The sequence below is a fragment of the Dipteris shenzhenensis genome, chromosome 6 (genome assembly GCF_047967505.1).
Source record: "Dipteris shenzhenensis isolate YYH24624 ecotype China chromosome 6, Dip_SZ_1.0, whole genome shotgun sequence".
In the NCBI taxonomy this organism is placed as follows: Eukaryota; Viridiplantae; Streptophyta; class Polypodiopsida; order Gleicheniales; family Dipteridaceae; genus Dipteris; species Dipteris shenzhenensis.
Window position 1 is genome coordinate 27280172 of NC_141601.1, and position 27014 is coordinate 27307185.

Sequence of the window (27014 nt, forward strand, 5' to 3'; positions counted from 1 at the left end):
GAGACAAGAGGTGGAACAAGAAGCAACTCCCCCTCTAACATTAAGCGTGGATAACAAGACTCAGGCATGTGAAACTCAGCTAGGATTGCTTGCACAGGAGGAAGTGCAAACAGAGGAAGACAAGATACCATGTGAATACTCGGACCTCGTCTCTGCCCCAACTACATTACCAGCTGAGCCCTCAGAGCTTGTAGTTGAAGACAATATGGAAGTCAGATCTGAACATGAAGGTCATGCACCTGATAGACTGACTGCAGTACAACAGGAATATGATGCACCTTCTGAGCTAGAGGGTCCTACAGCTATAAATGAGGAACAAGGCGAGGAGTTTGAAAAAGTGGCAGAAGAGAAGGGACAAGAACCAACTCCCCCTCTCAGATTCAGCTTGGATAACATGCTTGAGGCTGGTGAAACTGAGGTAGGATTGCTTGCACAGGAAGTGCAAAGCAAGGAAGACAAACTACAATGTCAAGACTCAGACATAGTCTCCCCCACAAGCACAGTATCACCAGCTCATGAAGAGAATGCTGTCAGAGAGCTACCAGCTGAGCCCTCAGAGCTTGTAATTGATGACAATATGGAAGCCACATGTGAGGATGAAGGTCATACAGCTGAAGAAGAGAAAGCAGTAGGGGAGGAATATGATGCACATTCTGAGCTAGAAGAGCCTGCAGCTATAAAAGAGGAGCAAGGTGAGGAGCTTGGAAAAGCAAAACAAGATCAGGCACAAGAAGCAACTCCCCCTCTCACACTGAGCTTGGATAACAAGCCTGAGGCTGGTGAAACTCAGGTAGGATTCCTTGCACAGGAAGTGCCAAGTGAGGAAGACAAAGAAGTACCAGCTGAGGCCTCAGCGCTTGTAACAGAAGACAATTTGGAAGAAAGATGTGAATATGAAGGTCATGCAGCTGAAGAAGCAACTGCAGTACAGGAGGAATATGATGCACCTTCCGAGCTGGAAGGTCCTACAGCTATTATTGAAGACAACATGGATGGCACAAATGAAAATGAAGTTCATGCAGCCAAAGAAGAGACTGCAGCTAAGGAGGAATATGATGCACCCGCTGAGCTAGAAGGTCCTAAAGCTACAAAAGACCAGCAAGGCGAGGATCTTGGTAAAGTGAGACAAGAGGTGGAACAAGAAGCAACTCCCCCTCTAACATTAAGCGTGGATAACAAGACTCAGGCATGTGAAACTCAGCTAGGATTGCTTGCACAGGAGGAAGTGCAAACAGAGGAAGACAAGATACCATGTGAATACTCGGACCTCGTCTCTGCCCCAACTACATTACCAGCTGAGCCCTCAGAGCTTGTAGTTGAAGACAATATGGAAGTCAGATCTGAACATGAAGGTCATGCACCTGATAGACTGACTGCAGTACAACAGGAATATGATGCACCTTCTGAGCTAGAGGGTCCTACAGCTATAAATGAGGAACAAGGCGAGGAGTTTGAAAAAGTGGCAGAAGAGAAGGGACAAGAACCAACTCCCCCTCTCAGATTCAGCTTGGATAACATGCTTGAGGCTGGTGAAACTGAGGTAGGATTGCTTGCACAGGAAGTGCAAAGCAAGGAAGACAAACTACAATGTCAAGACTCAGACATAGTCTCCCCCACAAGCACAGTATCACCAGCTCATGAAGAGAATGCTGTCAGAGAGCTACCAGCTGAGCCCTCAGAGCTTGTAATTGATGACAATATGGAAGCCACATGCGAGGATGAAGGTCATACAGCTGAAGAAGAGAAAGCAGTAGGGGAGGAATATGATGCACATTCTGAGCTAGAAGAGCCTGCAGCTATAAAAGAGGAGCAAGGTGAGGAGCTTGGAAAAGCAAAACAAGATCAGGCACAAGAAGCAACTCCCCCTCTCACACTGAGCTTGGATAACAAGCCTGAGGCTGGTGAAACTCAGGTAGGATTCCTTGCACAGGAAGTGCCAAGTGAGGAAGACAAAGAAGTACCAGCTGAGGCCTCAGCGCTTGTAACTGAAGACAATTTGGAAGAAAGATGTGAATATGAAGGTCATGCAGCTGAAGAAGCAACTGCAGTACAGGAGGAATATGATGCACCTTCCGAGCTGGAAGGTCCTACAGCTATTATTGAAGACAACATGGATGGCACAAATGAAAATGAAGTTCATGCAGCCAAAGAAGAGACTGCAGCTAAGGAGGAATATGATGCACCCGCTGAGCTAGAAGGTCCTAAAGCTGAGCAAGGTGAGGAATATGACACACCTTCTGAGCAAGGTCTTACACCTATACAAAAGCAGCAAAACCAAGAGCTTGGAACAGCCCAAGAAGAGCAGGCACAAGAAGAAACTGCTCCTCTGACATTGAGCTTTAATGAAAACCCTGAGGCTGGTGAAACTCAGGTAGGAGTGCTTGCACAGAAAGTACAAACCGAGGAGGACAAAGTATCATCTGAAATCGTCTCCCCTGCAACCACTGTATCACCATCTCCTGAAGAAACAGGTACCATGGAAGTAGCAGCTCAGCACTCACAGCCTAAAATTGAAGACAGGATGAAAGACACATGTGAATATGAAGGTCATGCAGCTGAAAAAGAGGCTGCAGTACAGGCGAAGTATGATACAGATATAGTCTCCCCTACAAGTACAGTATCACCTGTTCATGAAGAAAAGGCTGCCAGAGACGTACCAGCTGAGCCCTCAGAGCTTGTAGTTGATGACAATTTGGAAGCCACACGTGAGGATGAAGGTCATGCAGCTGAAAAAGAGACTGCAGTAGATGAGGAATATGATGCACCTTCTGAGCTAAAACAGCCTGCAGCTCTAAAAGAGGAGCAAGGTGAGGAGCTTGGAAAAGATAAACAAGAGGAGGCACAAGAAGAAACTCCCCCACTCACATTAAGCTTGCATAACAAGCCTCAGGCTGGTGAAAGTCAGGTAGAATTGCTTGCACAGGAAGTGCCAAGCAAGGAAGACAAAGAAATACCAGCTGAGGCATCAGAGCTTGTATTTGAAGACAATTTGGAAGGCAGATGTGAATCTGAAGGTCATGCAGCTAAAGAAGCAACTGCAGTACAGAAGGAATATGATGCACCTGCTGAGATGGAGGGTCTTACAGCTATAAAAGACGAGCAAGGTGAGGAATATGACACACCTTCTGAGCAAGAAGGTCAAACAGCTACACTAGAGCAGCAAGGCCAGGAGCTTGGAACAGACCAAAAAAATCAGGTACAAGAAGCAACTGCTCTTCTGACATTGAGCTTTGATGAAAACCCTGAGGCTGGTGAAACTCAGGTAGGAGAGGTTGAACAGGAAGTGCAAACCGAGGAAGACAAACTATCATGTGAAATCATCTCCCCTGCAACCACAGTATCACCATCTCATGAAGAGATAGGTACCAGAGATGTAGCAGCTCAGCCTAAAATTGAAGAAAGTAAGGAAGGCACATGTGAATATGAAGGTCATGCCGCTGAAAAGGAGACTGCTGTACAGGAGGAGTATGATACAGACATGGTCTCCTCCGCAAGCACAGTATCACTGGCTCATGAAGAGAAGGCTACCAGAGAACTACCAGAGGACCCCTCAGAGCTTGTAGTTAATGACAATATGGAAGCCACATGTGAGGATGAAGGTTATGCAGGTAAAGAAGAGACTGGAGTTGAGGACGAATATGATGCACCTTCTGACCTAGAAGAGCCTGCAGCTATAAAAGAGGATCAAGGTGAGGAGCTTGGAAAAGCGAAACAAGAGCAGGCAAAAGAAGCAGCTCCTTCTCTCACATTGAGCTTGGATAACAAGCCTGAGGCTGGTGAAACTCAGGTAGGATTGCTTGCACAGCAAACGCCAAGCGAGGAAGACAAAGAAGTACCAGCTGAGGCCTCAGAGCTTGTAATTGAAGAAAATTTGGAAGGTAGATGTGAATATGAGTGTCATGCAGCTGAACAAGCCACTGCAGTACAGGAGGAATCTGATGCACCTTCTGAGCTAAAAGGTCCTACAACTATAAAAGATGAGCAAGGTGAGGAATATGACACAACTGCTGAGCAAACCGGTCCCACAGATATACAAGAGCAGCAAGGCCAGGAGCTTGGAACAGCCCAAGAAGAGCAGGCACAACAAGCAACTGCTCCTCTGACATTGAGCTTTGAAAAAAACCCTGAGACCGGTGAAACTCAGGTAGAAGTGCTTGAACAGGAACTACAGGCTGAGGACGAGAAACTATCGTGTGAAATTGTCTCCCCTGCAACCACAGTATCACCATCTCATGAAGAAATAGGTACCAGAGAAGTAGCAGCTCAGAACTCAGAGCCTGAAACTGAAGACAGTAAGGAAGGCGCATGTGAATATGAAGGTCATACAGCTGGAAAAAGGAATGCAGTACATGAGGAGTATGATGCAGACATAGTCACCCCCGCAAGCCCAGTATCACCGGCTCATGAAGAAAAGGCCACCAGAGAACTACCAGCTCAGGCCTCAGAGCTTGTAGTTAATGACAATATGGAAGCCGCAAGTGAGGATGAAGGTCATCCAGCTGAAGCAGAGACTAGAGTAGAGGACGAATATGATGCACCTCCTGAGCTAGAAGAGCCTGCAGCTACAAAAGACGAGAAAGATGAGGAGCTTGGAAAAGCAAAACAAGAGCAGACACAAGAAGCAACTCCCTCTCTTGAATTGAGCTTGGATAACAAGCCTGAGGCTGGTGAAACTCAGGTAGGATTGCTTGCACAGCAAACGCCAAGCGAGGAAGACAAAGAAGTACCAGCTGAGGCCTCAGAGCTTGTAATTGAAGAAAATTTGGAAAGCAGATGTGAATATGAGGGCCATGCAGCTGAAGACGCAACTGCAGTACAGGAGGAATCTGATGCACCCTGTGAGCTAAAAGGTCCTACAACTATAAAAGATGAGGAAGGTGAGGAATATGACACAACTGCTGAGCAAACCGGTCCCACAGCTACACAAGAGCACCAAGGCCAGGAGCTAGGAACAGCCCAAGTAGGGCAGGCACATCAAGTAACTGCTCCTCTGACATTGAGCTTTGATGAAAACACTGAGGCCGGTGAACCTCAGGTAGAAGTGCTTGAACAGGAACTGCAGGCCGAGGAGGAGAAACTATCATGCGAAATTGTCTCCCCTGCAACCACAGTATCACCATCTCATGAAGAAATAGATACCAGAGAAGTAGCAGCTCAGCACTCAGAGCCTGAAACTGAAGACAGTAAGGAAGGCACATGTGAATATCAAGGCCATACAGCTGAAAAAGAGATTGCAGTACAGGAGGAGTATGATGCAGACAAAGTCACCCCCGCAAGCCCAGTATCACTGGCTCATGAAGAAAAGGCCACCAGAGAGCTACCAGCTGAGGCCTCAGAACTTGTAGTTCATGATAATATGGAAGCCGCAAGTGAAGATGAAGGTCATCCAGCTGAAGAAGAGACTAGAGTAGAGGAGGAATATGATGCACCTTCAGAGCTAGAAGAGCCTGCAGTTACAAAAGAAGAGAAAGATGAGGGGCTTGGAAAAGCGAAACAAGAGCAGACACAAGAAGCAACTCCCTCTCTTGAATTGAGCTTGGATAACAAGCCTGAGGCTGGTGAAACTCAGGTAGGATTGCTTGCACAGCAAACGCCAAGCGAGGAAGACAAAGAAGTACCGGCTGCAGCCTCCGAGCTTGAAATTGAAGACAATTTGGAAGGCAGATCGGAATATGAAGTTCATGCAGCTGAAGAAGCAACTGCAGTACAGGAGGAATCTGATGCACCTTCTGAGCTAAAAGGTCCTACAACTATAAAAAATGAGCAAGGTGAGGAATATGATAAAACTTCTGAGCAAACCGGTCCCACAGCTATACAAGAGCAGCAAGGCCAGGAGCTTGGAACAGCCCAAGAAGAGCAGGCACAACAAGTAACCGCTCCTCTGACAGTGAGCTTTGATGAAAACCCTGAGGGTGGTGAAACTCAGGTAGAAGTGCTTGAACCGGCACTGCAGGCCGAGGACGAGAAACTATCATGTGAAATTGTCTCCCCTGGAAACATAGTATCACCATCTCATGAAGAAATAGGTACCAGAGAAGTAGCAGCTCAGCACTCAGAGCCTGAAACTGAAGACAGTAAGGAAGGCACATGTGAATATGAAGGTCATACAGCTGAAAAAGAGACTGCAGTACAGGAGTATGATGCAGACATAGTCACCCCCACAAGCCGAGTATCACTGGCTCATGAAGAAAAGGCCACCAGAGAACTACCAGCTGAGGCCTCAGAGCTTGTAGTCGATGATAATATGGAAGCCGCAAGTGAGGATGAAGGTCAGCCAGCTGAAGAAGAGACTAGAGATGCACCTTCTGAGTTCAAAGAGCCTGCAGCTACAAAAGAAGAGAAAGATGACGAGCTTGGAAAAGCGAAACAAGAGCAGACACAAGAAGGAACTCCCTCTCGTGAATTGAGCTTGGATAACAAGCCTGAGGTTGGTGAAACTCGTGTAGGATTGCTTGCACAGCAAACGCCAAGCGAGGAAGACAAAGAAGTACCAGCTGTGGCCTCCGAGCTTGAAATTGAAGACAATTTGGAAGGCAGATCTGAATATGAAGGTCATGCAGCTGAAGAAGCAACTGCAGTACAGGAGGAATCTGATGCACCTTCTGAGCTAAAAGGTCCTACAGATATAAAAGACGAGCAAGGTAAGGAATATGAAACACCTTCTGAGCAAGCAGGTCCTACAGCTATACAAGAGCAGCAAGGCCAGGAGCTTGGAACAGCCCAAGAAGAGCAGGCACAAGAAGCAACCCCTCCTCTGACATTGAGCTTTGATGAAAACCCTGAGGCCGGTGAAACTCAGGTAGAAGTGCTTGAACAGGAACTGCAGGCCGAGGAGGAGAAACTATCATGTGAAATTGTCTCCCCTGCAACCACAGTATCACCATCTCATGAAGAAATAGGTACCAGAGAAGTAGCAGCTCAGCACTCAGAGCCTGAAACTGAAGACAGTAAGGAAGGCACATGTGAATATGAAGGTCATACAGCTGAAAAAGAGACTGCAGTACAGGAGTATGATGCAGACATAGTCACCCCCACAAGCCCAGTATCACCGGCTCATGAAGAAAAGGCCACCAGAGTACTACCAGCTGAGGCCTCAAAGCCTGTAGTTGATGATAATATGGAAGCCGCACGTGAGGATGAAGGTCATCCAGCTGAAGAAGAGACTAGAGTAGAGGAGGAATATGATGCACCTTCTGAGCTAGAAGAGCCTGCAGCTACAAAAGACGAGAAAGATGAGGAGCTTGGAAAAGCAAAACAAGAGCAGACACAAGAAGCAACTCCCTCTCTTGAATTGAGCTTGGATAACAAGCCTGAGGCTGGTGAAACTCAGGTAGGATTGCTTGCACACCAAACGCCCAGCGAGGAAGACAAAGAAGTACCAGCTGAGGCCTCAGAGCTTGTAATTGAAGAAAATTTGGAAAGCAGATGTGAATATGAGGGCCATGCAGCTGAAGACGCAACTGCAGTACAGGAGCAATCTGATGCACCCTGTGAGCTAAAAGGTCCTACAACTATAAAAGATGAGGAAGGTGAGGAATATGACACAACTGCTGAGCAAACCGGTCCCACAGCTACACAAGAGCACCAAGGCCAGGAGCTAGGAACAGCCCAAGTAGGGCAGGCACATCAAGTAACTGCTCCTCTGACATTGAGCTTTGATGACAACACTGAGGCCGGTGAAACTCAGGTAGAAGTGCTTGAACAGGAACTGCAGGCCGAGGAGGAGAAACTATCATGCAAAATTGTCTCCCCTGTAACCACAGTATCACCATCTCATGAAGAAATAGATACCAGAGAAGTAGCAGCTCATCACTCAGAGCCTGAAACTGAAGACAGTAAGGAAGGCACATGTGAATGTCAAGGCCATACAGCTGAAAAAGAGATTGCAGTACAGGAGGAGTATGATGCAGACATATTCACCCCCGCAAGCCCAGTATCACTGGCTCATGAAGAAAAGGCCACCAGAGAACTACCAGCTGAGGCCTCAGAGCTTGTAGTTGATGATAATATGGAAGCCGCAAGTGAAGATGAAGGTCATCTAGCTGAAGAAGAGAGTAGAGTAGAGGAGGAATATGATGCACCTTCTGAGCTAGAAGAGCCTGCAGTTACAAAAGAAGAGAAAGATGAGGAGCTTGGAAAAGTGAAACAAGAGCAGACACAAGAAGCAACTCCCTCTCTTGAATTGAGCTTGGATAACAAGCCTGAGGCTGGTGAAACTCAGGTAGGATTGCTTGCACAGCAAACGCCAAGCGAGGAAGACAAAGAAGTACCAGCTGTGGCCTCCGAGCTTGAAATTGAAGACAATTTGGAAGGCAGATCTGAATATGAAGGTCATGCAGCTGAAGAAGCAACTGCAGTACAGGAGGAATCTGATGCACCTTCTGAGCTAAAAGGTCCTACAGATATAAAAGACGAGCAAGGTCAGGAAGATGAAACACCTTCTGAGCAAGCAGGTCCTACAGCTATACAAGAGAAGCAAGGCCAGGAGCTTGGAACAGCCCAAGAAGAGCAGGCACAAGAAGCAACTCCTCCTCTGACATTGAGCTTTGAGGAAAACCCTGAGGCCGATGAAACTCAGGTAGAAGTGCTTGAACAGGAACTGCAGGCCGAGGAGGAGAAACTATCATGTGAAATTGTCTCCCCTGCAACCACAGTGTCACCATCTCATGAAGAAATAGGTACCAGAGAAGTAGCAGCTCAGCACTCAGAGCCTGAAACTGAAGACAGTAAGGAAGGCACATGTGAATATGAAGGTCATACAGCTGAAAAAGAGACTGCAGTACAGGAGGAGTATGATACAGAAATAGTCACCCCCGCAAGCCCAGAATCACCGGCGCATGAAGAAAAGGCCACGAGAGAAATACCAGCTGAGGCCTCAAAGCTTGTAGTTGATGATAATATGGAAGCCACAAGTGAGGATGAAGGTCATCCAGCTGAAGTAGAGGAGGAATATGATGCACCTTCTGAGCTAGAAGAGCCTGCAGTTACAAAAGAAGAGAAAGATGAGGAGGTTGGAAAAGCGAAACAAGAGCAGACACAAGAAGCAACTCCCTCTCTTGAATTGAGCTTGGATAACAAGCCTGAGGCTGGTGAAACTCAGGTAGGATTGTTTGCACAGCAAATGCCAAGCGAGGAAGACAAAGAAGTACCAGCTGCAGACTCCGAGCTTGAAATTGGAGACAATTTCGAAGGCAGATCTGAATATGAAGGTCATGCAGCTGAAGAAGCAACTGCAGCACAGGAGGAATATGATGCACCTTCTGAGCTAAAAGGTCCTGCAACTATAAAAAATGAGCAAGGTGAGGAATATGACACAACTTCTGAGCAAACGGGTCCCACAGCTATACAAGTGCAGCAAGGCCAGGAGCTTGGAACAGCCCAAGAAGAGCAGGCACAACAAGTAACTGCTTCTCTGACATTGAGCGTTGATGAAAACACGGAGGCCGGTGAAACTCAGGTAGAAGTGCTTGAACAGGAACTGCAGGCCGAGGAGGAGAAACTATCATGCAAAATTGTCTCCCCTGTAACCACAGTATCACCATCTCATGAAGAAATAAATACCAGAGAAGTAGCAGCTCATCACTCAGAGCCTGAAACTGAAGACAGTAAGGAAGGCACAAGTGAATATCAAGGCCATACAGCTGAAAAAGAGATTGCAGTACAGGAGGAGTATGATGCAGACATAGTCACCCCCGCAAGCCCAGTATCACTGGCTCATGAAGAAAAGGCCACCAGAGAACTACCAGCTGAGGCCTCAGAGCTTGTAGTTGATGATAATATGGAAGCCGCAAGTGAAGATGAAGGTCATCCAGCTGAAGAAGAGACTAGAGTCGAGGAGGAATATGATGCACCTTCTGAGCTAGAAGAGCCTGCAGTTACAAAAGAAGAGAAAGATGAGGAGGTTGGAAAAGCGAAACAAGAGCAGACACAAGAAGCAACTCCCTCTCTTGAATTGAGCTTGGATAACAAGCCTGAGGCTGGTGAAACTCAGGTAGGATTGCTTGCACAGCAAATGCCAAGCGAGGAAGACAAAGAAGTACCAGCTGCAGCCTCCGAGCTTGAAATTGAAGACAATTTGGAAGGCAGATCTGAATATGAAGGTCATGCAGCTGAAGAAGCAACTGCAGTACAGGAGGAATATGATGCACCTTCTGAGCTAAAAGGTCCTGCAACTATAAAAAATGAGCAAGGTGAGGAATATGACACAACTTCTGAGCAAACAGGTCCCACAGCTATACAAGAGCAGCAAGGCCAGGAGCTTGGAACAGCCCAAGAAGAGCAGGCACAACAAGTAACTGCTCCTCTGACAGTGAGCTTTGATGAAAACCCTGGGGGTGGTGAAACTCAGGTAGAAGTGCTTGAACGGGAACTGCAGGCCAAAGACGAGAAACTATCATGTGAAATTGTCTCCCCTGCAAACATAGTATCACCATCTCATGAAGAAATAGGTACCAGAGAAGTAGCAACTCAGCACTCAGAGCCTGAAACTGAAGACAGTAAGGAAGGCACATGTGAATATGAAGGTCATACAGCTGAAAAAGAGACTGCAGTACAGGAGTATGATGCAGACATAGTCACCCCCACAAGCCCAGTATCACCGGCTCATGAAGAAAAGGCCACCAGAGAACTACCAGCTGAGGCCTCAGAGCTTGTAGTTGATGATAATATGGAAGCCGCAAGTGAGGATGAAGGTCAGCCAGCTGAAGAAGAGACTAGAGATGCACCTTCTGAGTTCAAAGAGCCTGCAGCTACAAAAGAAGAGAAAGATGACGAGCTTGGAAAAGCGAAACAAGAGCAGACACAAGAAGGAACTCCCTCTCGTGAATTGAGCTTGGATAACAAGCCTGAGGTTGGTGAAACTCGTGTAGGATTGCTTGCACAGCAAACGCCAAGCGAGGAAGACAAAGAAGTACCAGCTGTGGCCTCCGAGCTTGAAATTGAATACAATTTGGAAGGCAGATCTGAATATGAAGGTCATGCAGCTGAAGAAGCAACTGCAGTACAGGAGGAATCTGATGCACCTTCTGAGCTAAAAGGTCCTACAGATATAAAAGACGAGCAAGGTAAGGAATATGAAACACCTTCTGAGCAAGCAGGTCCTACAGCTATACAAGAGCAGCAAGGCCAGGAGCTTGGAACAGCCCAAGAAGAGCAGGCACAAGAAGCAATCCCTCCTCTGACATTGAGCTTTGATGAAAACCCTGAGGCCGGTGAAACTCAGGTAGAAGTGCTTGAACAGGAACTGCAGGCCGAGGAGGAGAAACTATCATTTGAAATTGTCTCCCCTGCAACCACAGTATCACCATCTCATGAAGAAATTGGTACCAGAGAAGTAGCAGCTCAGCACTCAGAGCCTGAAACGGAAGACAGTAAGGAAGGCACATGTGAATATGAAGGTCATACAGCTGAAAAAGAGACTGCAGTACAGGAGGAGTATGATACAGAAATAGTCACCCCCGCAAGCCCAGAATCACCGGCTCATGAAGAAAAGGCCACGAGAGAAATACCAGCTGAGGCCTCAAAGCTTGTAGTTGATGATAATATGGAAGCCACAAGTGAGGATGAAGGTCATCCAGCTGAAGTAGAGGAGGAATATGATGCACCTTCAGAGCTAGAAGAGCCTGCAGCTACAAAAGACGAGAAAGATGAGAAGCTTGGAAAAGCAAAACAAGAGCAGACACAAGAAGCAACTCCCTCTCTTGAATTGAGCTTGGATAACAAGCCTGAGGCTGGTGAAACTCAGGTAGGATTGCTTGCACACCAAACACCAAGCGAGGAAGACAAAGAAGTACCACCAGCTGCGGCCTCCGAGCTTGAAATTAAAGACAATTTGGAAGGCAGATCTGAATATGAAGATCATGCAGCTGAAGAAGCAACTGCAGTACAGGAGGAATATGATGCACCTTCTGAGCTGGAAGGTCTTACAGATATAAAAGGCGAGCAAGGTAAGGGATATGAAACACCTTCTGGGCAAGCAGGTCCTACAGCTATACAAGAGCAGCAAGGCCAGGAGCTTGAAACAGCCCAAGAAGAGCAGGCACAAGAAGCAACTGCTCCTCAGGTAGAGGTGCTTGTACAGGAAGTGCAAGACAAACTATCATGTGAAATCGTCTCCTCTGCCACCACAGTATCACCATCTCATGACGAAACGGGTACCATAGCAGTAGCAGCTCAGCACTCAGAGCCTGAAACTGATGACAGTATGGAAGGCACATGTGAATATGAAGGTCAGGTGGCTGAAAAAGGGACTGCAGTACAGGAGGAGTATGCTACGCCTTCTGAGCAAGCAGGTCCTACAGCTATAAATGAGCAGAAAGACCAGAAGCTTAAAGAAGCCAAAGACGAGGAAGCACAAGAAGCAACTCCCCCTCTCATATTGAGCTTGGATGACAAGTTTGAGGCTGGTGAAACACACGAAGGATTACTTGCACAGGAAGTGCAAAGCGATGCAGCTGAAGAAGAGACTGCCATACAAGAGGAGTATGATGCACCTTCGGAACTGGAGCCTCCTACGACTATAAAAGAGCAGCAAGGCCATGAGCTTGGAAAAGAAAAAGAAGAGCAGGCACAAGAAGCAACTCCTGCTCTCCCATTGAGGTTGGGTGAAGGGCCTGAGGTTGATGAAACTCAGGTTGAATTGCTTGCACAGGAAATGCAAAGTGAGGAAGACCAACTACCATGTGATTACTCAGACATCCTCTCCCCCCCACCCACGATTTTGCAGGCGCAAGAAGAAAAAGCTATCAGGGACCTACCACGTGCACCTTCAGAGCTAGTCGTTGAGGACAATATGGAAGCAATGTATGAATGTAAAGGTCCGGCACATGAAGAAGAGACTGCAGTACAGCAGGAATATTCTGCACCTTCTGAGCAAGAAGCTCCTGCAGCTTTAAAAGAGCGGCAAGGCCAGGAGCTTGGAAAAGCCGAGGAGGAGCAAAAACAAGAAGCACGTCACCCTCTGACATTGAGCTTGGATGACAAGCCTGTGGCTAGTGAAGCTCAGGTAGGATTCCTTGCACAAGAAGTGCAAAGCGAGAAGGACAAACTACCATGTGAATACTCAGACATCTTCTTCCCCCCAACGACAGCATCACCGGCCCATGAAGAAACGGTTACCAGAGAAGTACCAGCAGAGCCCTCAGAACTTGCTATTGAGGACAATATGGAAGGCACATGTGGATCTGCAGTTCGTGCAGCCAAAGAAGAGACTGTGGTTCAGGAGGAATATGATGCGCCTTCTGAACTAGATGGTCCTAAAGCTATAAAAGAGCAGCAAGGGGAGGATTATTGTAAAGTGGAACAAGAACCAAGTCTCCCTCTACAATTGAGCTTGGATAACAAGAATGAGGCTTGTGAAACTCCGCTGCTATTGCTTGCACAGGAGGAAGTGCAAAGGGAGGAAGACAAGGTACCATTTGAATACTCAGACATCGTCTCCCATCCAACCACATTATCACTGGAACATGAGAAAATGGCTACCAGAGAGCTAACAGCGGAGCCGTCAGAGCTGGTGGTTGAAAACGATATGCAAGTCAGATGTGAACATAAAGGTAATGCACGTGAAAGAGAGACTGCAGTACAGCAGGAATATGATGCACCTTCTGAGCTAGAAGGTCCTACAGCCTTAAAAGAGGAACAAGGCGAGGAGCTTGAAAATGTGCCAGAAGAGAAGGAACAAAAAGCAACTCCCCCTCTCACATTCAGATTGGATGACTTGCGTGAGGCTGGTGAAACTGAGGTAGGATTGCTTGCACAGAAAGTGCAAATCAAGGAAGACAAACTACCATGTGAATACTCAGACCTAGTCACCCCCCCAAGCACAGCATCACTGGCTCAAGAAGAGATGGCAACCAGAGAACTACCAGCTGAGCGCTCAGAGCTTCTAGTTGATGAGAATATGGAAGCCACATGCGAGGATGAAGGTCATGCAGCTGATAAAGAGACTGCAGTAGGGGAGGAATATGATGCACCTTCTGAGCTAGAAGATCCCGCAGCTACAAAAGAGGAGCATGGTGAGGAGCTCCGAAAAGAGAAACAAGAGCAGGCACAAGAAGCAACTCCCCCTCTCACATTGAGCCTCGATAACAAGCCTCAGGCTGGTGAAACTCAGGTAGGCTTGCTTGCACAGGAAGTGCAAAGCAAGGAAGACCAAGAAATACCAGCTGAGACTTCAGACCTTGTAATTGAAGGTCATGCAGCTGAAGAAGCAACTACAGTACAGGAGGAATATGACGCACCCTCTGAGCTGGAAGGTCCTACAGCTATAGAATACAAGCAAGGTGAGGAATATGATGCACCTCATAAACAAGCAGGTCCTACAGCATTACAACAGCAGCAAGGCCAGGAGCTTGAAAGAGCCCAAGAAGAGCAGGCCCAAGAAGCAATGACATTGAGCTTGGAGGAAAACCCTGATGCTGGTGAAACTCAGTTAGGAGTGCTTGCACAGAAAGTGCAAAGTGAGGCAGACAGACTATCATCTGAATACTCAGCCATCGTCTCTGCTGCAACCACAGTATCACCGTCTCATGAAGAAACAGGTACTACAGAAGTAGAAGCTGAGCCCTCAGAGCCTAAAATTGAAGACAGTATGGGAGGCACATGCGAGTATGAAGGTCATGCAGCTGAAAAAGAGACCACAGTACAGGAGTATGATACGCCTTCTGAGCAAGCAGGTCCCACAGCTATACAAGAGCAGGAAGACCAGGAGCTTAGAGATCTCACATTGAGCTTGGATGACCAGCCTGAGGCTGGTGAAACTCAGGTAGGATTGCTTGCACAAGAAGTGCAAAGTGATGCAGCTGAAGGTACTGCAGTACTGAAGGCTTATGATGCACCTTCGGAGAGTGAACTTCCTAAGACTACAAACGAGCAGCAAGGCCACGAGCCTGGAAAAGCCGAAGAAGAGCAGGCACACGAAGCAACTCCTGATCTCACAATGAGCTTGGGTGACAAGCCTGAGGCTGGTGAAACTCAGGTAGGATTGCTTACACAAAAAGTGCAAAGTGAGAAAGACAAAATATCATGTGATTGCACAGACATCCTTTCCCCCCCACCCACAGTTTTGCCAGAAAAGGCTACCAGAGAACTACAACCTGAGCCCTCAGAGCTTGTAGTGGAGGACAAAATAGAAGCCACATATGAATATAAAGGTCATGCACATGAGGAAGAGACTGGAGTTCAGGAGGAATATGCTACCCATTCTGAGCAAGCAGAACCTAAAGCTTTAAAAGAGCAGCAAGGCAAGGAGCTTGGAAAAGCCAAGGAAGAGCAAGCACAAGAACCTCACCCTCTGCCATTGAGCTTGGATGACAAGCCTGATGGATGTAAAACTGAGGCAAGCGAATACTCTGACATCCTCTTCCCCCCAACCACAGTAGCACTGGCCCAAGAAGAAATGGTTACCAGAGAAGTACCAGCTCATCTGCTCGTTGTTAAAGACAACATGGAAGGCACATGTGAATGTGAAGTTCGTGCAGGTGAAGAAGATACTCCAGTTCAGGAGGAATATGATGCGCCTTCTGAGGTAGAAGATTGTAACGCTATAAAAGAGCAGCGGGGTGAGAATCTGGAATTGCAAAGGGAAGAAGACAAGCTACTATGTGAATACTCGGGTATTGTCTCCCAACCAACCACATTATCACTGGCTGACGAAACAATGACCAGAGAGCTACCACCTGAGCCCTCAGAGCTTGTACTAGAAGACAATATGGAAGTCAGATGTGAACATAAAGGTCATCAAGCTGAAAGAGAGATGGCAGTACAGGAGATATATAATGCACCTTCTGAGCTAGAAGGTCCTACAGCCATAAAAGAGGAACAAAGCAAGGAGCTTGAAAAAGTGGCGGAAGAGAAGAGACAGGAAGTAACTCCCACTCTCATATTCAGCTTGGATGACGCGCCTGACGCTGGTGAAACTCAGGTAGGATTGCTTGCACAGGAAGTGCAATGTGAGGAAAACAAACTACCGTGTGAATACTCAGACCTAGTCTCCCACCCAGGCACAGAATCACTGGCTCATGAAGAGAAGGCTACCAGAGAACCACCAGCTGAGCCCTCAGAGCTTGTAGTTGATGACAATATGGAAGACACATGTGAGCATGAAGGTGATGCAGCTGAAGAAGAGACTATAGTGGAGGAGGCATATGATGCACCTTCGGAGCTACAAGATCCTGCTGCTATAATAGAGGAGAAAGGTGAGGAGCTTGCAAGAGTAAAACAACAGCACACACAAGAAGCAACTCCCCCTCTCACATTGAGCTTGGATAACAAGCCTGAGGTTGCTGAAACTCAGGTAGGATTGCTTGCACAGGAAGCGCAAGCCGAAGAAGACAAAGAAGAACCAGCTGAGACCCCGGAGCCAGTAATTGAAGAGAATATGGAGGGCAGATGTGAATATGAAGGTCATGCAGCTGAAGCAGCAACAGCAGTACAGGAGGAATATGTTGTGCCTTCTGAGCTGGAAGCTCCCACAGCTGTAAAAGATGAGCAAAGGAAGGAATATGATGCACCTTCTGAGCAAGCAGGTCCTACAGCTATACAAGAGCAGAAAGGCCAGGAGCTCGGAACAGCCCAAGAAGAGCAGGCACAAGAAGCAACTGCTCCTCTGACATTGAGCTTTGATGAAAACCCTAATGCTAGTGAAACTCAGTTAGGAGTGCTTGCACAGGAAGTGCATAGCGAGGAAGACAAACAATCATACAAATACCCAGACACCGTCTCCCCTGCAACCACAGTATCAACGGCTCACGAAGAAACAGGTATCAGAGAAGTAGCAGCTGAGCCCTCAGAGCCCAAAATTGAAGACAGTATGGAAGGCACATGTGAATATGAAGGTCATGCAACTGAAAAAGAGACTACAGCACAGGAGTATAATGGACCTTCTGAGCAAGCAGGTCCTACAGCTATAGATGAGCAGGAAGGGCAGGAGCTTAGAGAAGCCAAAGAAGAGCACACACAAGAAGCAACTTCCCCTCTCACATTGAGCTTGGACGACAAGCCTGAGGCTGGTGAAACTCAGGTGAGATTGCTTGCACAGGAACTGCAAAGCGATGCAGCTGAAGAAGAGATTGTGATACAGGAGGAATATGATGCAGCTTCGCAGCTTGAGCCTCGTATGACTGTAAAAGAGCAGCAAGGTGATGAGCTTGGCAAAGCCAAAGAAGAGCAGGCAAAAGAAGCAACTCCTGCTCTCACATTGAGCTCAGGTGACAAACCCCAGGCTGGTGAAACTCAGGTAGGTATACTTGTACAGGAAATGCCAAGTGAGGAAGATCAACTACCATGTGATTACTCAAACATCCTCTCCCCCCCACCCACATTGAGTTTGGGTGACAAGCCTGAGGCTGGTGAAACTCAGGTAGGATTGCTTGCAAAGGAAATGCAAAGTGAGGAAGACCAACTACCATGTGATTACCCAGACATCCTCTCCCCCCCACACACAGTTTTGCCGGCTCATGAAGAAAAGGCTACCAGAGAACTACGACCTGAGCCCTCAGAGCTTGTAGCTGAGGATAATATGGAAGCCATGTATGAATATAAAGGTCATATACATGAAGAAGAGACTGCAGTACAGCAGGAATACGCTGCACCTTCTGAACAAGCAGGTCCTACAGCTTTAAAAGAGCAGCAAGGCCAGGAGCTTGGAAAAGCAAAGGAAGAGCAAGCACAAGAAACAACTCACCCTCTGACATTGAGCTTGGATGACAAGGCTGAAGATAGTGAAACTCGGGTAGGATTGGTTGCACAAGAAGTGCAAAGTGAGCAAGGGAAACTACCATGTGAATATTCAGATATCTTCCCCCCAACCACAGTTTCAATGGCCAATGAAGAAACGGCTACCAGAGAAGTACCAGCTGATCTCTCAGAGCTTGTTGTTGAAGACAACAGGGAAGGCACATGTGAGTGTGCAGTTCGTGCAGCCAAAGAAGACACTCCTGTTCAGGAGGAATATGATGCGCCTTCTGAGCTAGAAGGTTCTAAAGCTATAAAAGAGCAGCAAGGTGAGGATCTTGCTAAAGTGAGAAAAGAGGTGGAACAAGAAGCACCTCCCCCTCTGACGCTGAGCTTGGATAACAAGACTGAGGCTTGTGAAACTCAGCTAGGATCGCATGCACAGGAGGAAGTGCAGAGGGAGGAAGAAAAACTACCATGTGAATACTTGGACATCGTCTCCCCACCAACCACATTATCACTGGCTGATGAAACAATGGCTACCAGAGAAATACCAGCTGAGCCATTGGAGCTTGTAAGTGAAGACAATAAGGAAGTCAGATGTGAACATGAAGGTCATGCAGCTGAAAGAGAGACTGCAGTACAGGAGGAATATGATGCACCATCTGAGCTAGAAGGTACTACAGCCTTGAAAGAGGAACAATGCCAGGAACTTGAAAATTTGACAGAAGAGAAGGGACAAGAAGCAACTCCCCCTCTCACATTCAACTTAGATGACGTGCCTGGGGTTGGTGAAACTGAGGGAGGATTGCTTGCACAGGAAGTGCAAAGCCAGGAAGACCAACTACCATGTGAATACTCAGACATAGTCTCCCCCCCAAGCACAGCATCACCGACTCATGAAGAGGAGGCCACCAGAGAGCTACCAGCTGAGCCTTCAGAGCTTGTAGTGGATCACAATATGGAAGGCACGTGTGAGGATGAAGGTCATGCGGCTGAAGAAGAGACTACAGTAGAGGAGGAATATGATGCAACTTCTGAGCTAGAAGATCCTGCACCTATAAAAGATGAGCAAGGTGGGGAACTTGGAAAAGAACAACAAGAGCAGGCACAAGAAGCAACTTCCCCTCTCACATTGAGCTTGGATAACAACCCTGAGGCTTGTGAAGTTCAGGTAGGATCGCTTGCACAGGAAACGCAAAGCAAGGAAGACAAAGAAGTACCAGCAGAGGCCTCAGAGCTTGTAACTGAAGACAATGTGGAAGGTCGTGCAGCTGAAGAAGCAACTGCAGTACAGGAGGAATCTGATGCACCTTCTGAGCTGGAAGGTCCTACAGCTATAAAAGACGAGCAAGGTGAGGAATATGATGCACCTTCCGAGCAAGCAGGTCCTACAGCTATACAAGAGCAGCAAGGCCAGGAGCTTGGGACAGCCAAAGAAGAGGAGGCACAAGAAGGAACTGCTCCTCTGACATTGAGCTTGGATCAAAAACCTGAGGCTGGTGAAACTCAGGTAGGAGTGCTTGCACAGGAACTGCAATGCGAAGAAGACAAACTATCTTGTGAGCACTCAGACATCGTTTCCCCTGCAACCACAATATCAGCGTCTCATGAAGGAACAGGTACCAGAGAAGTAGCAGCTGAGGCCTCAGAGCCAAAATTTGAAGACAGTATGGAAGGTACATGTGAATATGGAGGACATGCAGCTGAAAAAGAGACTGCAGTACTGCAGGAATATGATGCACCTTCGGAGCTTAAACCTCCTACAGCTATAAAAACAGAGCAAGGCGAGAACCTTGGTAAAGCCAAACAGCAGCAGGCACAAGAAGAAACTCACCCCCTCACAATGAGCTTGGATGCCAAACTGCCCTGTAGATACTCGCCTCCAACCACGATATCACCAGCTCATCAAGAATCAGCTATTAGAGAACTACCAGTTGAGCTCTCAGAGCTTGTCTTTAAAGACGATATGAAAGGAACATGTGAAAATAAAGGTCATGCAGCCGAAGAAGAGGCTGCAGTACAGGAGGAATATGATGCACCTTTGGACCAAGCAGGTCCTACAGCTGTAAAAGAACAGCAAGCCCAGGATTATGGGAAAATCAAAGAAGAGCAGGCACCAGAAGCAACTCACACTCGCACATTCAGCTTGGATGACAGGCGTGAGGCTGGTGAAACTCAGCCAGCATTGCTTGCACAGGAACTGCAAATTGAGGAGGAGAAACTGCCATGTGAAAACTTAAAGATCATGTCTCCCTCAACCACAGTATCGCTGGCTCATGCAGAAAAGGCTTCCAGAGAATTACCAGTTAAGCCCTCAGAGCTTGAAATTGAAGACAATATGGAAGGCAAATGTGAATATAAAGGTCATGCAGCTGAAGAAGAGACTGCAGCACAGGAGGAATATGATGTACCTTCTGAGCTAGAAGGTCATCCAGCTATAACAGAGCAGCATGGTGAGGAGCTTGGAAAAGTGAAAGAAGAACACGCACAAGGTGCAACTAGCCCTCTCACATTGAGCTTGGATGACAAGCCTGCGGCTGGTGAAACTCAGGAGGGATTGCCTACACAGGGCGTGCAAAGCGAGGAAGACAAATTACCCCATGAATATTCAGACATCGTCTCTTCCCAAACCAGAACCAAAGAATTACAAGCTGAGCCCTCAGAGCCTGTACTTGAAGACCTTATGGAAGGCATACATGAATACAAAGGTCATGCGGCTGAAGAAGACACTACAGTACAGGAGAATTATGATACAACTTCTGAGCAAGAAGGTCCTACAGCTGCAAGAGGACAAGCAAAAGAGCTTGGGAAAGCGAAAGAAGAGCAGTCACAAGGGGGAACTCCCCCATTTGCATTGAGCTTGGATGACAAACCTGAGGAAGATGTTGTCAAGGAGATAACAGCAGATGCTTATAGAGGTCACTCCCCTTTTTAGGAAACAAACGGACCAACAAAAGTCTCTACTTGGCCTTCCACAAGTCTGATGTGCATCCCAGAACACACCTGCAGGAAGAGGAACTTCTTGGCCAGGAGAAACCAGGGTGCCTTGCAAGTCTGGAGTGCCTTGGGAACAAGCAACCCACAAATCCCAGCAGGATATTGAGAGGGAGCTCAAAATAGAGCACGAACAAGACTTGCAGCCATGTCTTCAGACCAATTTTCCAGTAACTGGTAATAACTGGTGAACCTGACACTGACATTTTTGCAACGAGATTGTATTCAGAAACTGCATTTTCTACAAAGGTAAAATCTAGTGATCCTGAGGGAAATGAGCAAACGAGCACATGCCTCTCCAATCCTTACAAAACAGATACATAGAAGAACAGATAAAGAAGCAGACCACACAGCTGAAGAAAGTGTGGCAGTGAGAAAAGACTATGAAGCAGCATCTGGGCAAAAGAAGATATACAGCAACAGTAGTCCAGCAGAATTTAGAACTAAAAACTCAAAAGGAGCAGACCCAACCAAGAAATTAGGTGGGAATCACCACTCAACATACTGCAGAAGAGATTGTCACAAACTCCCCAGATATGTCAAGAGAGCCTTCTGCAAATGCCCTATCCATCCCAGACAAAGCTGCATTCGTATAAATCCATGCAGCAATGTGTGGATTGTAGTGTCCCAGAGTTAGGATAAGACGTTTCTACAGAGACTCCCAAAACAGTCACATCCATTCCAGATAACACTCAATGACAAGAATCAATCTCAAACTATGAACCTGTCCGCCTCATGCACCTGGGTCAAAGGCTGCCAGAGAATCTACAGCACAAATCCTATAACTCCCACGGCAAGGCAGCAGATAAGAATGTTAAGTTGAAGAAACAGTCGATGAAGACGAAAAAATTCCGCAGGAGTGGGCTTGAAGTTCGTAGTCCACCAATTCAAGGTATGAGAAACAAGTGATGGCACGCAAGAAAGATGTTTACAAGATATATGATCAAGGAATGAAAGAGACTATATTGCTTATAATTGCTGTAAACTTTTGAACTATTTTCAGGTAACAACAGCTTTCAAGAAGGGCCCTATCCACGTGGGAAACAATCCACAGGCCATTACAGTGCTTCTGATCCACAGCCAGAAGAGCCCAAGGCCATGCAGTAGTCACAACAATACAAGAGATTCAAGGTAAATTTGAATGACCTTGAGAAATCACCAGTACACTGTATTACATCCCTCCTCAACCTGCTCCTTTCTGCCCCATGTTTTGAGTGAATGATAATTGAATGAAATTTTGATTTTGACTGATGTCACCTAAATTGTTCATTGTGCATCTAAGAAGAATGAGGTGGTTGAAAGGATCAGAGAGTAATCACACTAAGAAAACTTCTAAAATGCTAGGCACACCTCACGCGTGAGTCGAAATCTGCAAGAGAGCTTGCCGCCAAACCCTAGAATTCCCAGGGCCAGAAGTTCAGACTAAGAAACTGCCAACTGTGATTGAGAAGGTCATACAGCAAGAGAATTCTGCCAATACAAGGTATATAGACGTGATGGTGAGCACAAAGTATGTTCATAAAAGATGTGGTTAAATTATGAAAGAAAATATAAAGCCTAGCTTTGAAATCTTTTCAGGTAGCAACAGCTTTCAAAAAGAATCCTGTCTATGTGGGCGAGAATCTACAGGCCTTTACAGAGAAGCCAGGAAGAGCCTACGGTGTGACTCACCACAACAATACAAAGAGACTCATAACAAAAACAAAGAGACTCAGGTAAAACTGAAGCTTGTAAAATCGTGAGACTGAGATAGGGCATACTGAACTAAACAACCTGCTATTCGATGTGCTCTTTTCTGTCCTCACTCATCAATTGAGTGATATTTGTCCTTTCTGCTAACTACATACCTTTGGTCTCTGTGTACTTAATAAGGTTGAGAGGTCATTGAGAGAGCTACAGGAACAGATCACATCAACGAAGAGTGCCGGACATAGCTTCACAGACGAGGATGGTTCCACATGAAGGAATTGTAAAGGCATACTAAATACAACTTCTAAATTGCTAGGCGTTCATACAGAGACAGAAGTCAACTACTACAAGGAATTATACAAGTGATGGTGAGCAAGAGTAAGCTTACCACCCGCATTTTCCCCAAAAAGAAGTATGTTTATGAAAGATGTGATCAAGCAACGGAGGAAAATATAAGAATTTGAACGTTGAAAGTTTTTCAGAAAACAAGAGCTTCCAACAAGTACCCTATCCATGTGGTTAACAACGTAGAGGCGCTTACAGAACTTCTGAACCAAAAGGCAGGAAGAGACCAAGCTCAAGCAGCAGTGCACCTTAGCATGGAAATATAAAGAGCCTCAAGGTAATATCGGAGCTTGTATACAAATGACATTAAAATATCGCATGTTGAACTTGCTGCTTTCCCTCCTGGCTTTTCAATCACTGTCATGATGGAAAAGTTTATATTGACTGATGCCACCCACATTCCAACTTTGGTTCTTGTGCATTTTAGAAGGTTGAGGTCATCAAAGGGATCAGGGAGCACCTATGCTATAACCTCAGCAACAATGCCAGATCACATCAATTTAGTACAAGATGGAACAAAAGGCAGGACAAACCTCCACAGACTACATTCGACTTGAGGATGCAAAATAGTTCTATAAAGCTAGGCAGGTCATGATCTTCTCTTGTATGGGGTTGAAGGCAAACCACTGCAGCTTTGATCCCATTCAAAGAAAAAAGAAAATGTCAGGAATGTGAAACAAAAGAGCCCAGGGCAGCACTCCCATTTTATCTCAAAGGCAGCCCAAAGGTGACCTTGCTCTTCATAATACAATACCAGCGTTTGAAAGTTATCATTATGCCTACATGGCCTGTTATGCTGAATCGAATGTTTGTGACACAGATTAGGGAGGAGAATACAATGCTCTAAGCTTGTAAGTCTTTTCAGGTACCAGCACCTTCCAAAAGAATTATTCCATGTGGATGACATGTTCGAGGTACTTCATCGCAATGGCATAACGACAGATACCATGTTTCCAACAAAGAGAGAACTGGGTTAGGAAGGCCACAGAAGTAGTCCATAGCCAGTAAAGGGGTGTATGCAGCTTCTCTCAGTAAGAGGCTGCGTATCAGTGACTACCGAACAGCTCTGTTTCAAACTAAGAATACTAATCATACGGATCAGGTCATGCAACAATGTTGTCCTGTCCACAGCTCTGTAAACAAGTTACTTCAAGATGTTATGGAGTGAAAGGCATTGATTTGCGGGCTCACTGTTGTGACTTCCGTTACAGAAATGCTTCATCTCAGAAGCTACAAAGAAACAGCCTGAGTCGTGCTTCACTTGCTACGCGGCCTAAAGGTATCTCTGCAGCAAGTCTAGTCTGGAGCTATCATTTAGCTCTTAGATACTTTGCGGGAGGAAATCACTGTCCTCTTCTTGTAACAACCGTTCCAGCAGTGCTCCTGCTCCGATAAGGGTGATAAAGTGCACCTATAAAGGCGTTAGGCCAAGCCCACAGTACCCCGTAACCATGGTGTTCTGCTTTTCATTTTTATTCCATCAATTTCCACCATGTCATTTGGTATTTTTAAACAATCCCACCCCACCTGAAAGAGCATAATAGATTTCAGTACCCCCTTGCGCTATTGCTCCAATCCTCTCTATATAAGGCTCTCCACGACTTGTCCATAGAGAACTCATCCCATGCGATTCCCCAGCTAGCTATCGTGTGAAATGCAACCTATACTATGACTTCTCTCAACCTTTAACCTTACAGACGTAAAAGCATTGGTCAAGCGGGAGGGAATAACATGAAATCTTTGGCCACCATCTCTTCTATCCCAGGAAACTCTCTTTCCAACCTCCTCCAGCATGCAACATTGAAATACCAAAAAGACAAATTAAAAATCGGGTATGCACTTAATTAGAACCCGCCGAGACTCTACAAAATCTAGTAACTAGCATCGACAGTTTCTAACTTCTCCAAAGAAAAGGAAATAAGATTGTCAGTAAACATTTGGATATGCACTTGACTTCCTGACAGAAGCCTGATTGCCGGCTATAGCTCCTGCAATAATTTATAGTTAGCCAAAAGCACCAAGAGAAGTCGGTCAAGAGGAGGACAACCTTGCCTGGCCAACCTTTCTTAAGAGAACTAGCCAACAACCCCTCCGCCTGACCAACGAGGGCCTTGATCATCTTACAAAAACAAGGGCCAAAGCCCAACTTCTCTAGCACCTTAAACAAAAAATCTCACCTGACCCTGTCATATGCTTTGCCCAGATCCAAATTTACTAGTCTAAAGCCATATTTACATTTGGAATGAGCTTCTTCGCTCTTAAGGCAATAGCCTTGGCCATAAATTTTGTAGGACACATTCAACACCTCCAATCAGGCACCACAAGTCTGTTAGCTTTCTTTGAGATGAGAGTAATAAGACCAATGTTCACTACTTTAGAAACACTACCCACATGACACGATGCTCTAACAATTTCGACAACATAGACGCTCTTAAGATAGTCCCAAAACTGAATGAAAAATCCCTCGTCAGATTATCAGGATTCGAAGATCGCTCGGCTCCAAAAGCTCAACTATTGTCCTCAGAAAGGTTGGCCTCCAACCTAGCTCTCTCGCTCAACCAAAGGGGAACAACATACTATCAGCTTTTGCTTCGCACTTTGAATCTAACTCGAGCTTAGGTGCCTCGCAAAGCAATCCGCGCCATGATACAGAGGAATGGCAATGTTGTTTTCTCATTCCTGTTGATCTGCCCATGTACCCCCTCCTGCTGCTACTCATGAGACAGGTGCCATGGCCGCCCACTATCGTGTTGACATGTCCTGTTGCACTCTACCCCCTTTATCCCCTTCGCATTACCCTTCTTTTGTTCCGATCCTTGTCCCGTCACCCGTCGTCATGCCATATGGGGGTGATGCAGACGTAGAGCAGCAAGGAGGTCTCCTTTTCCACTTAGGTTCCATCTGTTGTTGCAGTTCCAAGTGATCGAGCCACTCAATGGTGCTTCGTCATGCTCCAGCCTATACAAGATCAATCCTTCCGCTTTCTTGTTCGCTTCCCCCTCTCCCTCCCATCTCATCTTCCTCCTTGCATTCCTCCCCGTGCGATTCATCCATGGATCGAAGCCAGAATTTGGGCAGGCTAGACGAATTTATTTACCTTGTTGTTGTTTACTATCAATGAATCTTTGAAGGTAACTCTCCAAAAAAACCAATGGAGGTATCAATCTGGTGAAGAGGAGTTCTAGAAAGAGGTGAAGTGTCATTGTTGTCCTTGTTATTGAATCTTGTGTCATAGAAAGGAACCCTTGCAATGATTAAGTACAAAGGAATATTTATTTGGATGAACATTATGTTTACATCAATCATATCAATTATATTCACACACTCACCCTTCAATAATCATATTTATCACGTGAAACATCACATAACAAATGGATAGCAACCAAGAGTACACACCTCTACCCATTGAACCAATCATAGGCAAACGTATATGTCATATTAAGTTCTCTATGTGATAGTGTCACCTTGTCTATTCTTATATCAAATCCTAGCTTTCTAGATTGGCCATCCTAGTTCGTGAGAATTAGGCACATCTCCCATTCCTCATGTTCCTCTCATTGAGTAGTTTGTGATTCACAAGTGAGCCTATATGTCTTGATAAGGTCTCTATTTCTCAAATCTACAAATGTCACCTTTGCGTGTTCTTGCTTTCATTTCCTTGGCAAGTGTTTTGTATTTTCAAACGTCAAAATCTCTGAAGATCTTTGTCACATACATGAAGAAGAGTCTATACAAATTTACGAAGCCACATTGGCCCGTCCCCCATGGGTGGTGTGGCAACATGCATTTTATTTATAGACTCCTCTCAATGCACAAGATCATTGAGAATGAAGGGGAAAGAGAGAACAAATCCAAAGGTAAGATGCATGAAAGGAGTATCGCCCTTTCAAAAGAGTCCCTTAGCATTCCAAGATCCACATACTCGATTTAGACTACCCTTTGCCCAGGACACATTAATGTCTACCATTTCTTATGTGCCCTTGCATATGCTACTGCCTAGGACATGCATGTACGAGTGCTCATCATTGGATTAACACAATAATCAATACATTGTTTTTGCCTTTGTCATATTTAAGATGTGCAAGTTTTAATGACTGGTAACTCGGTAGAGCATGGCAAACATTAAGCTTAATGCATATGAATTTTGATTAAAAACTAGAAAAGCTCCTTTGATTGTGCACCTTTGTTACTTGTGTTCTGTGTTATTGCATGTGCTAACGTGCTTGGAAATGCTTATGGAGTTCAATACCCTGTGTTTGTGTTCTGATCATCTAAGTGTGATTCTTTCATCTATTAATAAAATCTTTGCACGG

At 46.1% G+C, this 27014-nt stretch overlaps 1 protein-coding gene across 1 annotated transcript in view; it reads left to right on the forward strand.

Moving 5' to 3' along the window:
• LOC147900992 (uncharacterized) overlaps positions 1-22734 on the forward strand; it is a 46263-nt gene extending 23529 nt beyond the window's left edge. Inside the window, exons 3-7 of the mRNA XM_087376415.1 lie at positions 80-21559; positions 21671-21798; positions 22012-22150; positions 22246-22382; positions 22540-22734. Of these exons, the coding sequence (XP_087232541.1) occupies positions 80-20608 (20529 nt within the window). The 3' untranslated portion in view covers positions 20609-21559; positions 21671-21798; positions 22012-22150; positions 22246-22382; positions 22540-22734. The remainder of the gene's footprint in view (positions 1-79; positions 21560-21670; positions 21799-22011; positions 22151-22245; positions 22383-22539) is intronic.
• Positions 22735-27014: the final 4280 nt, after the last annotated feature.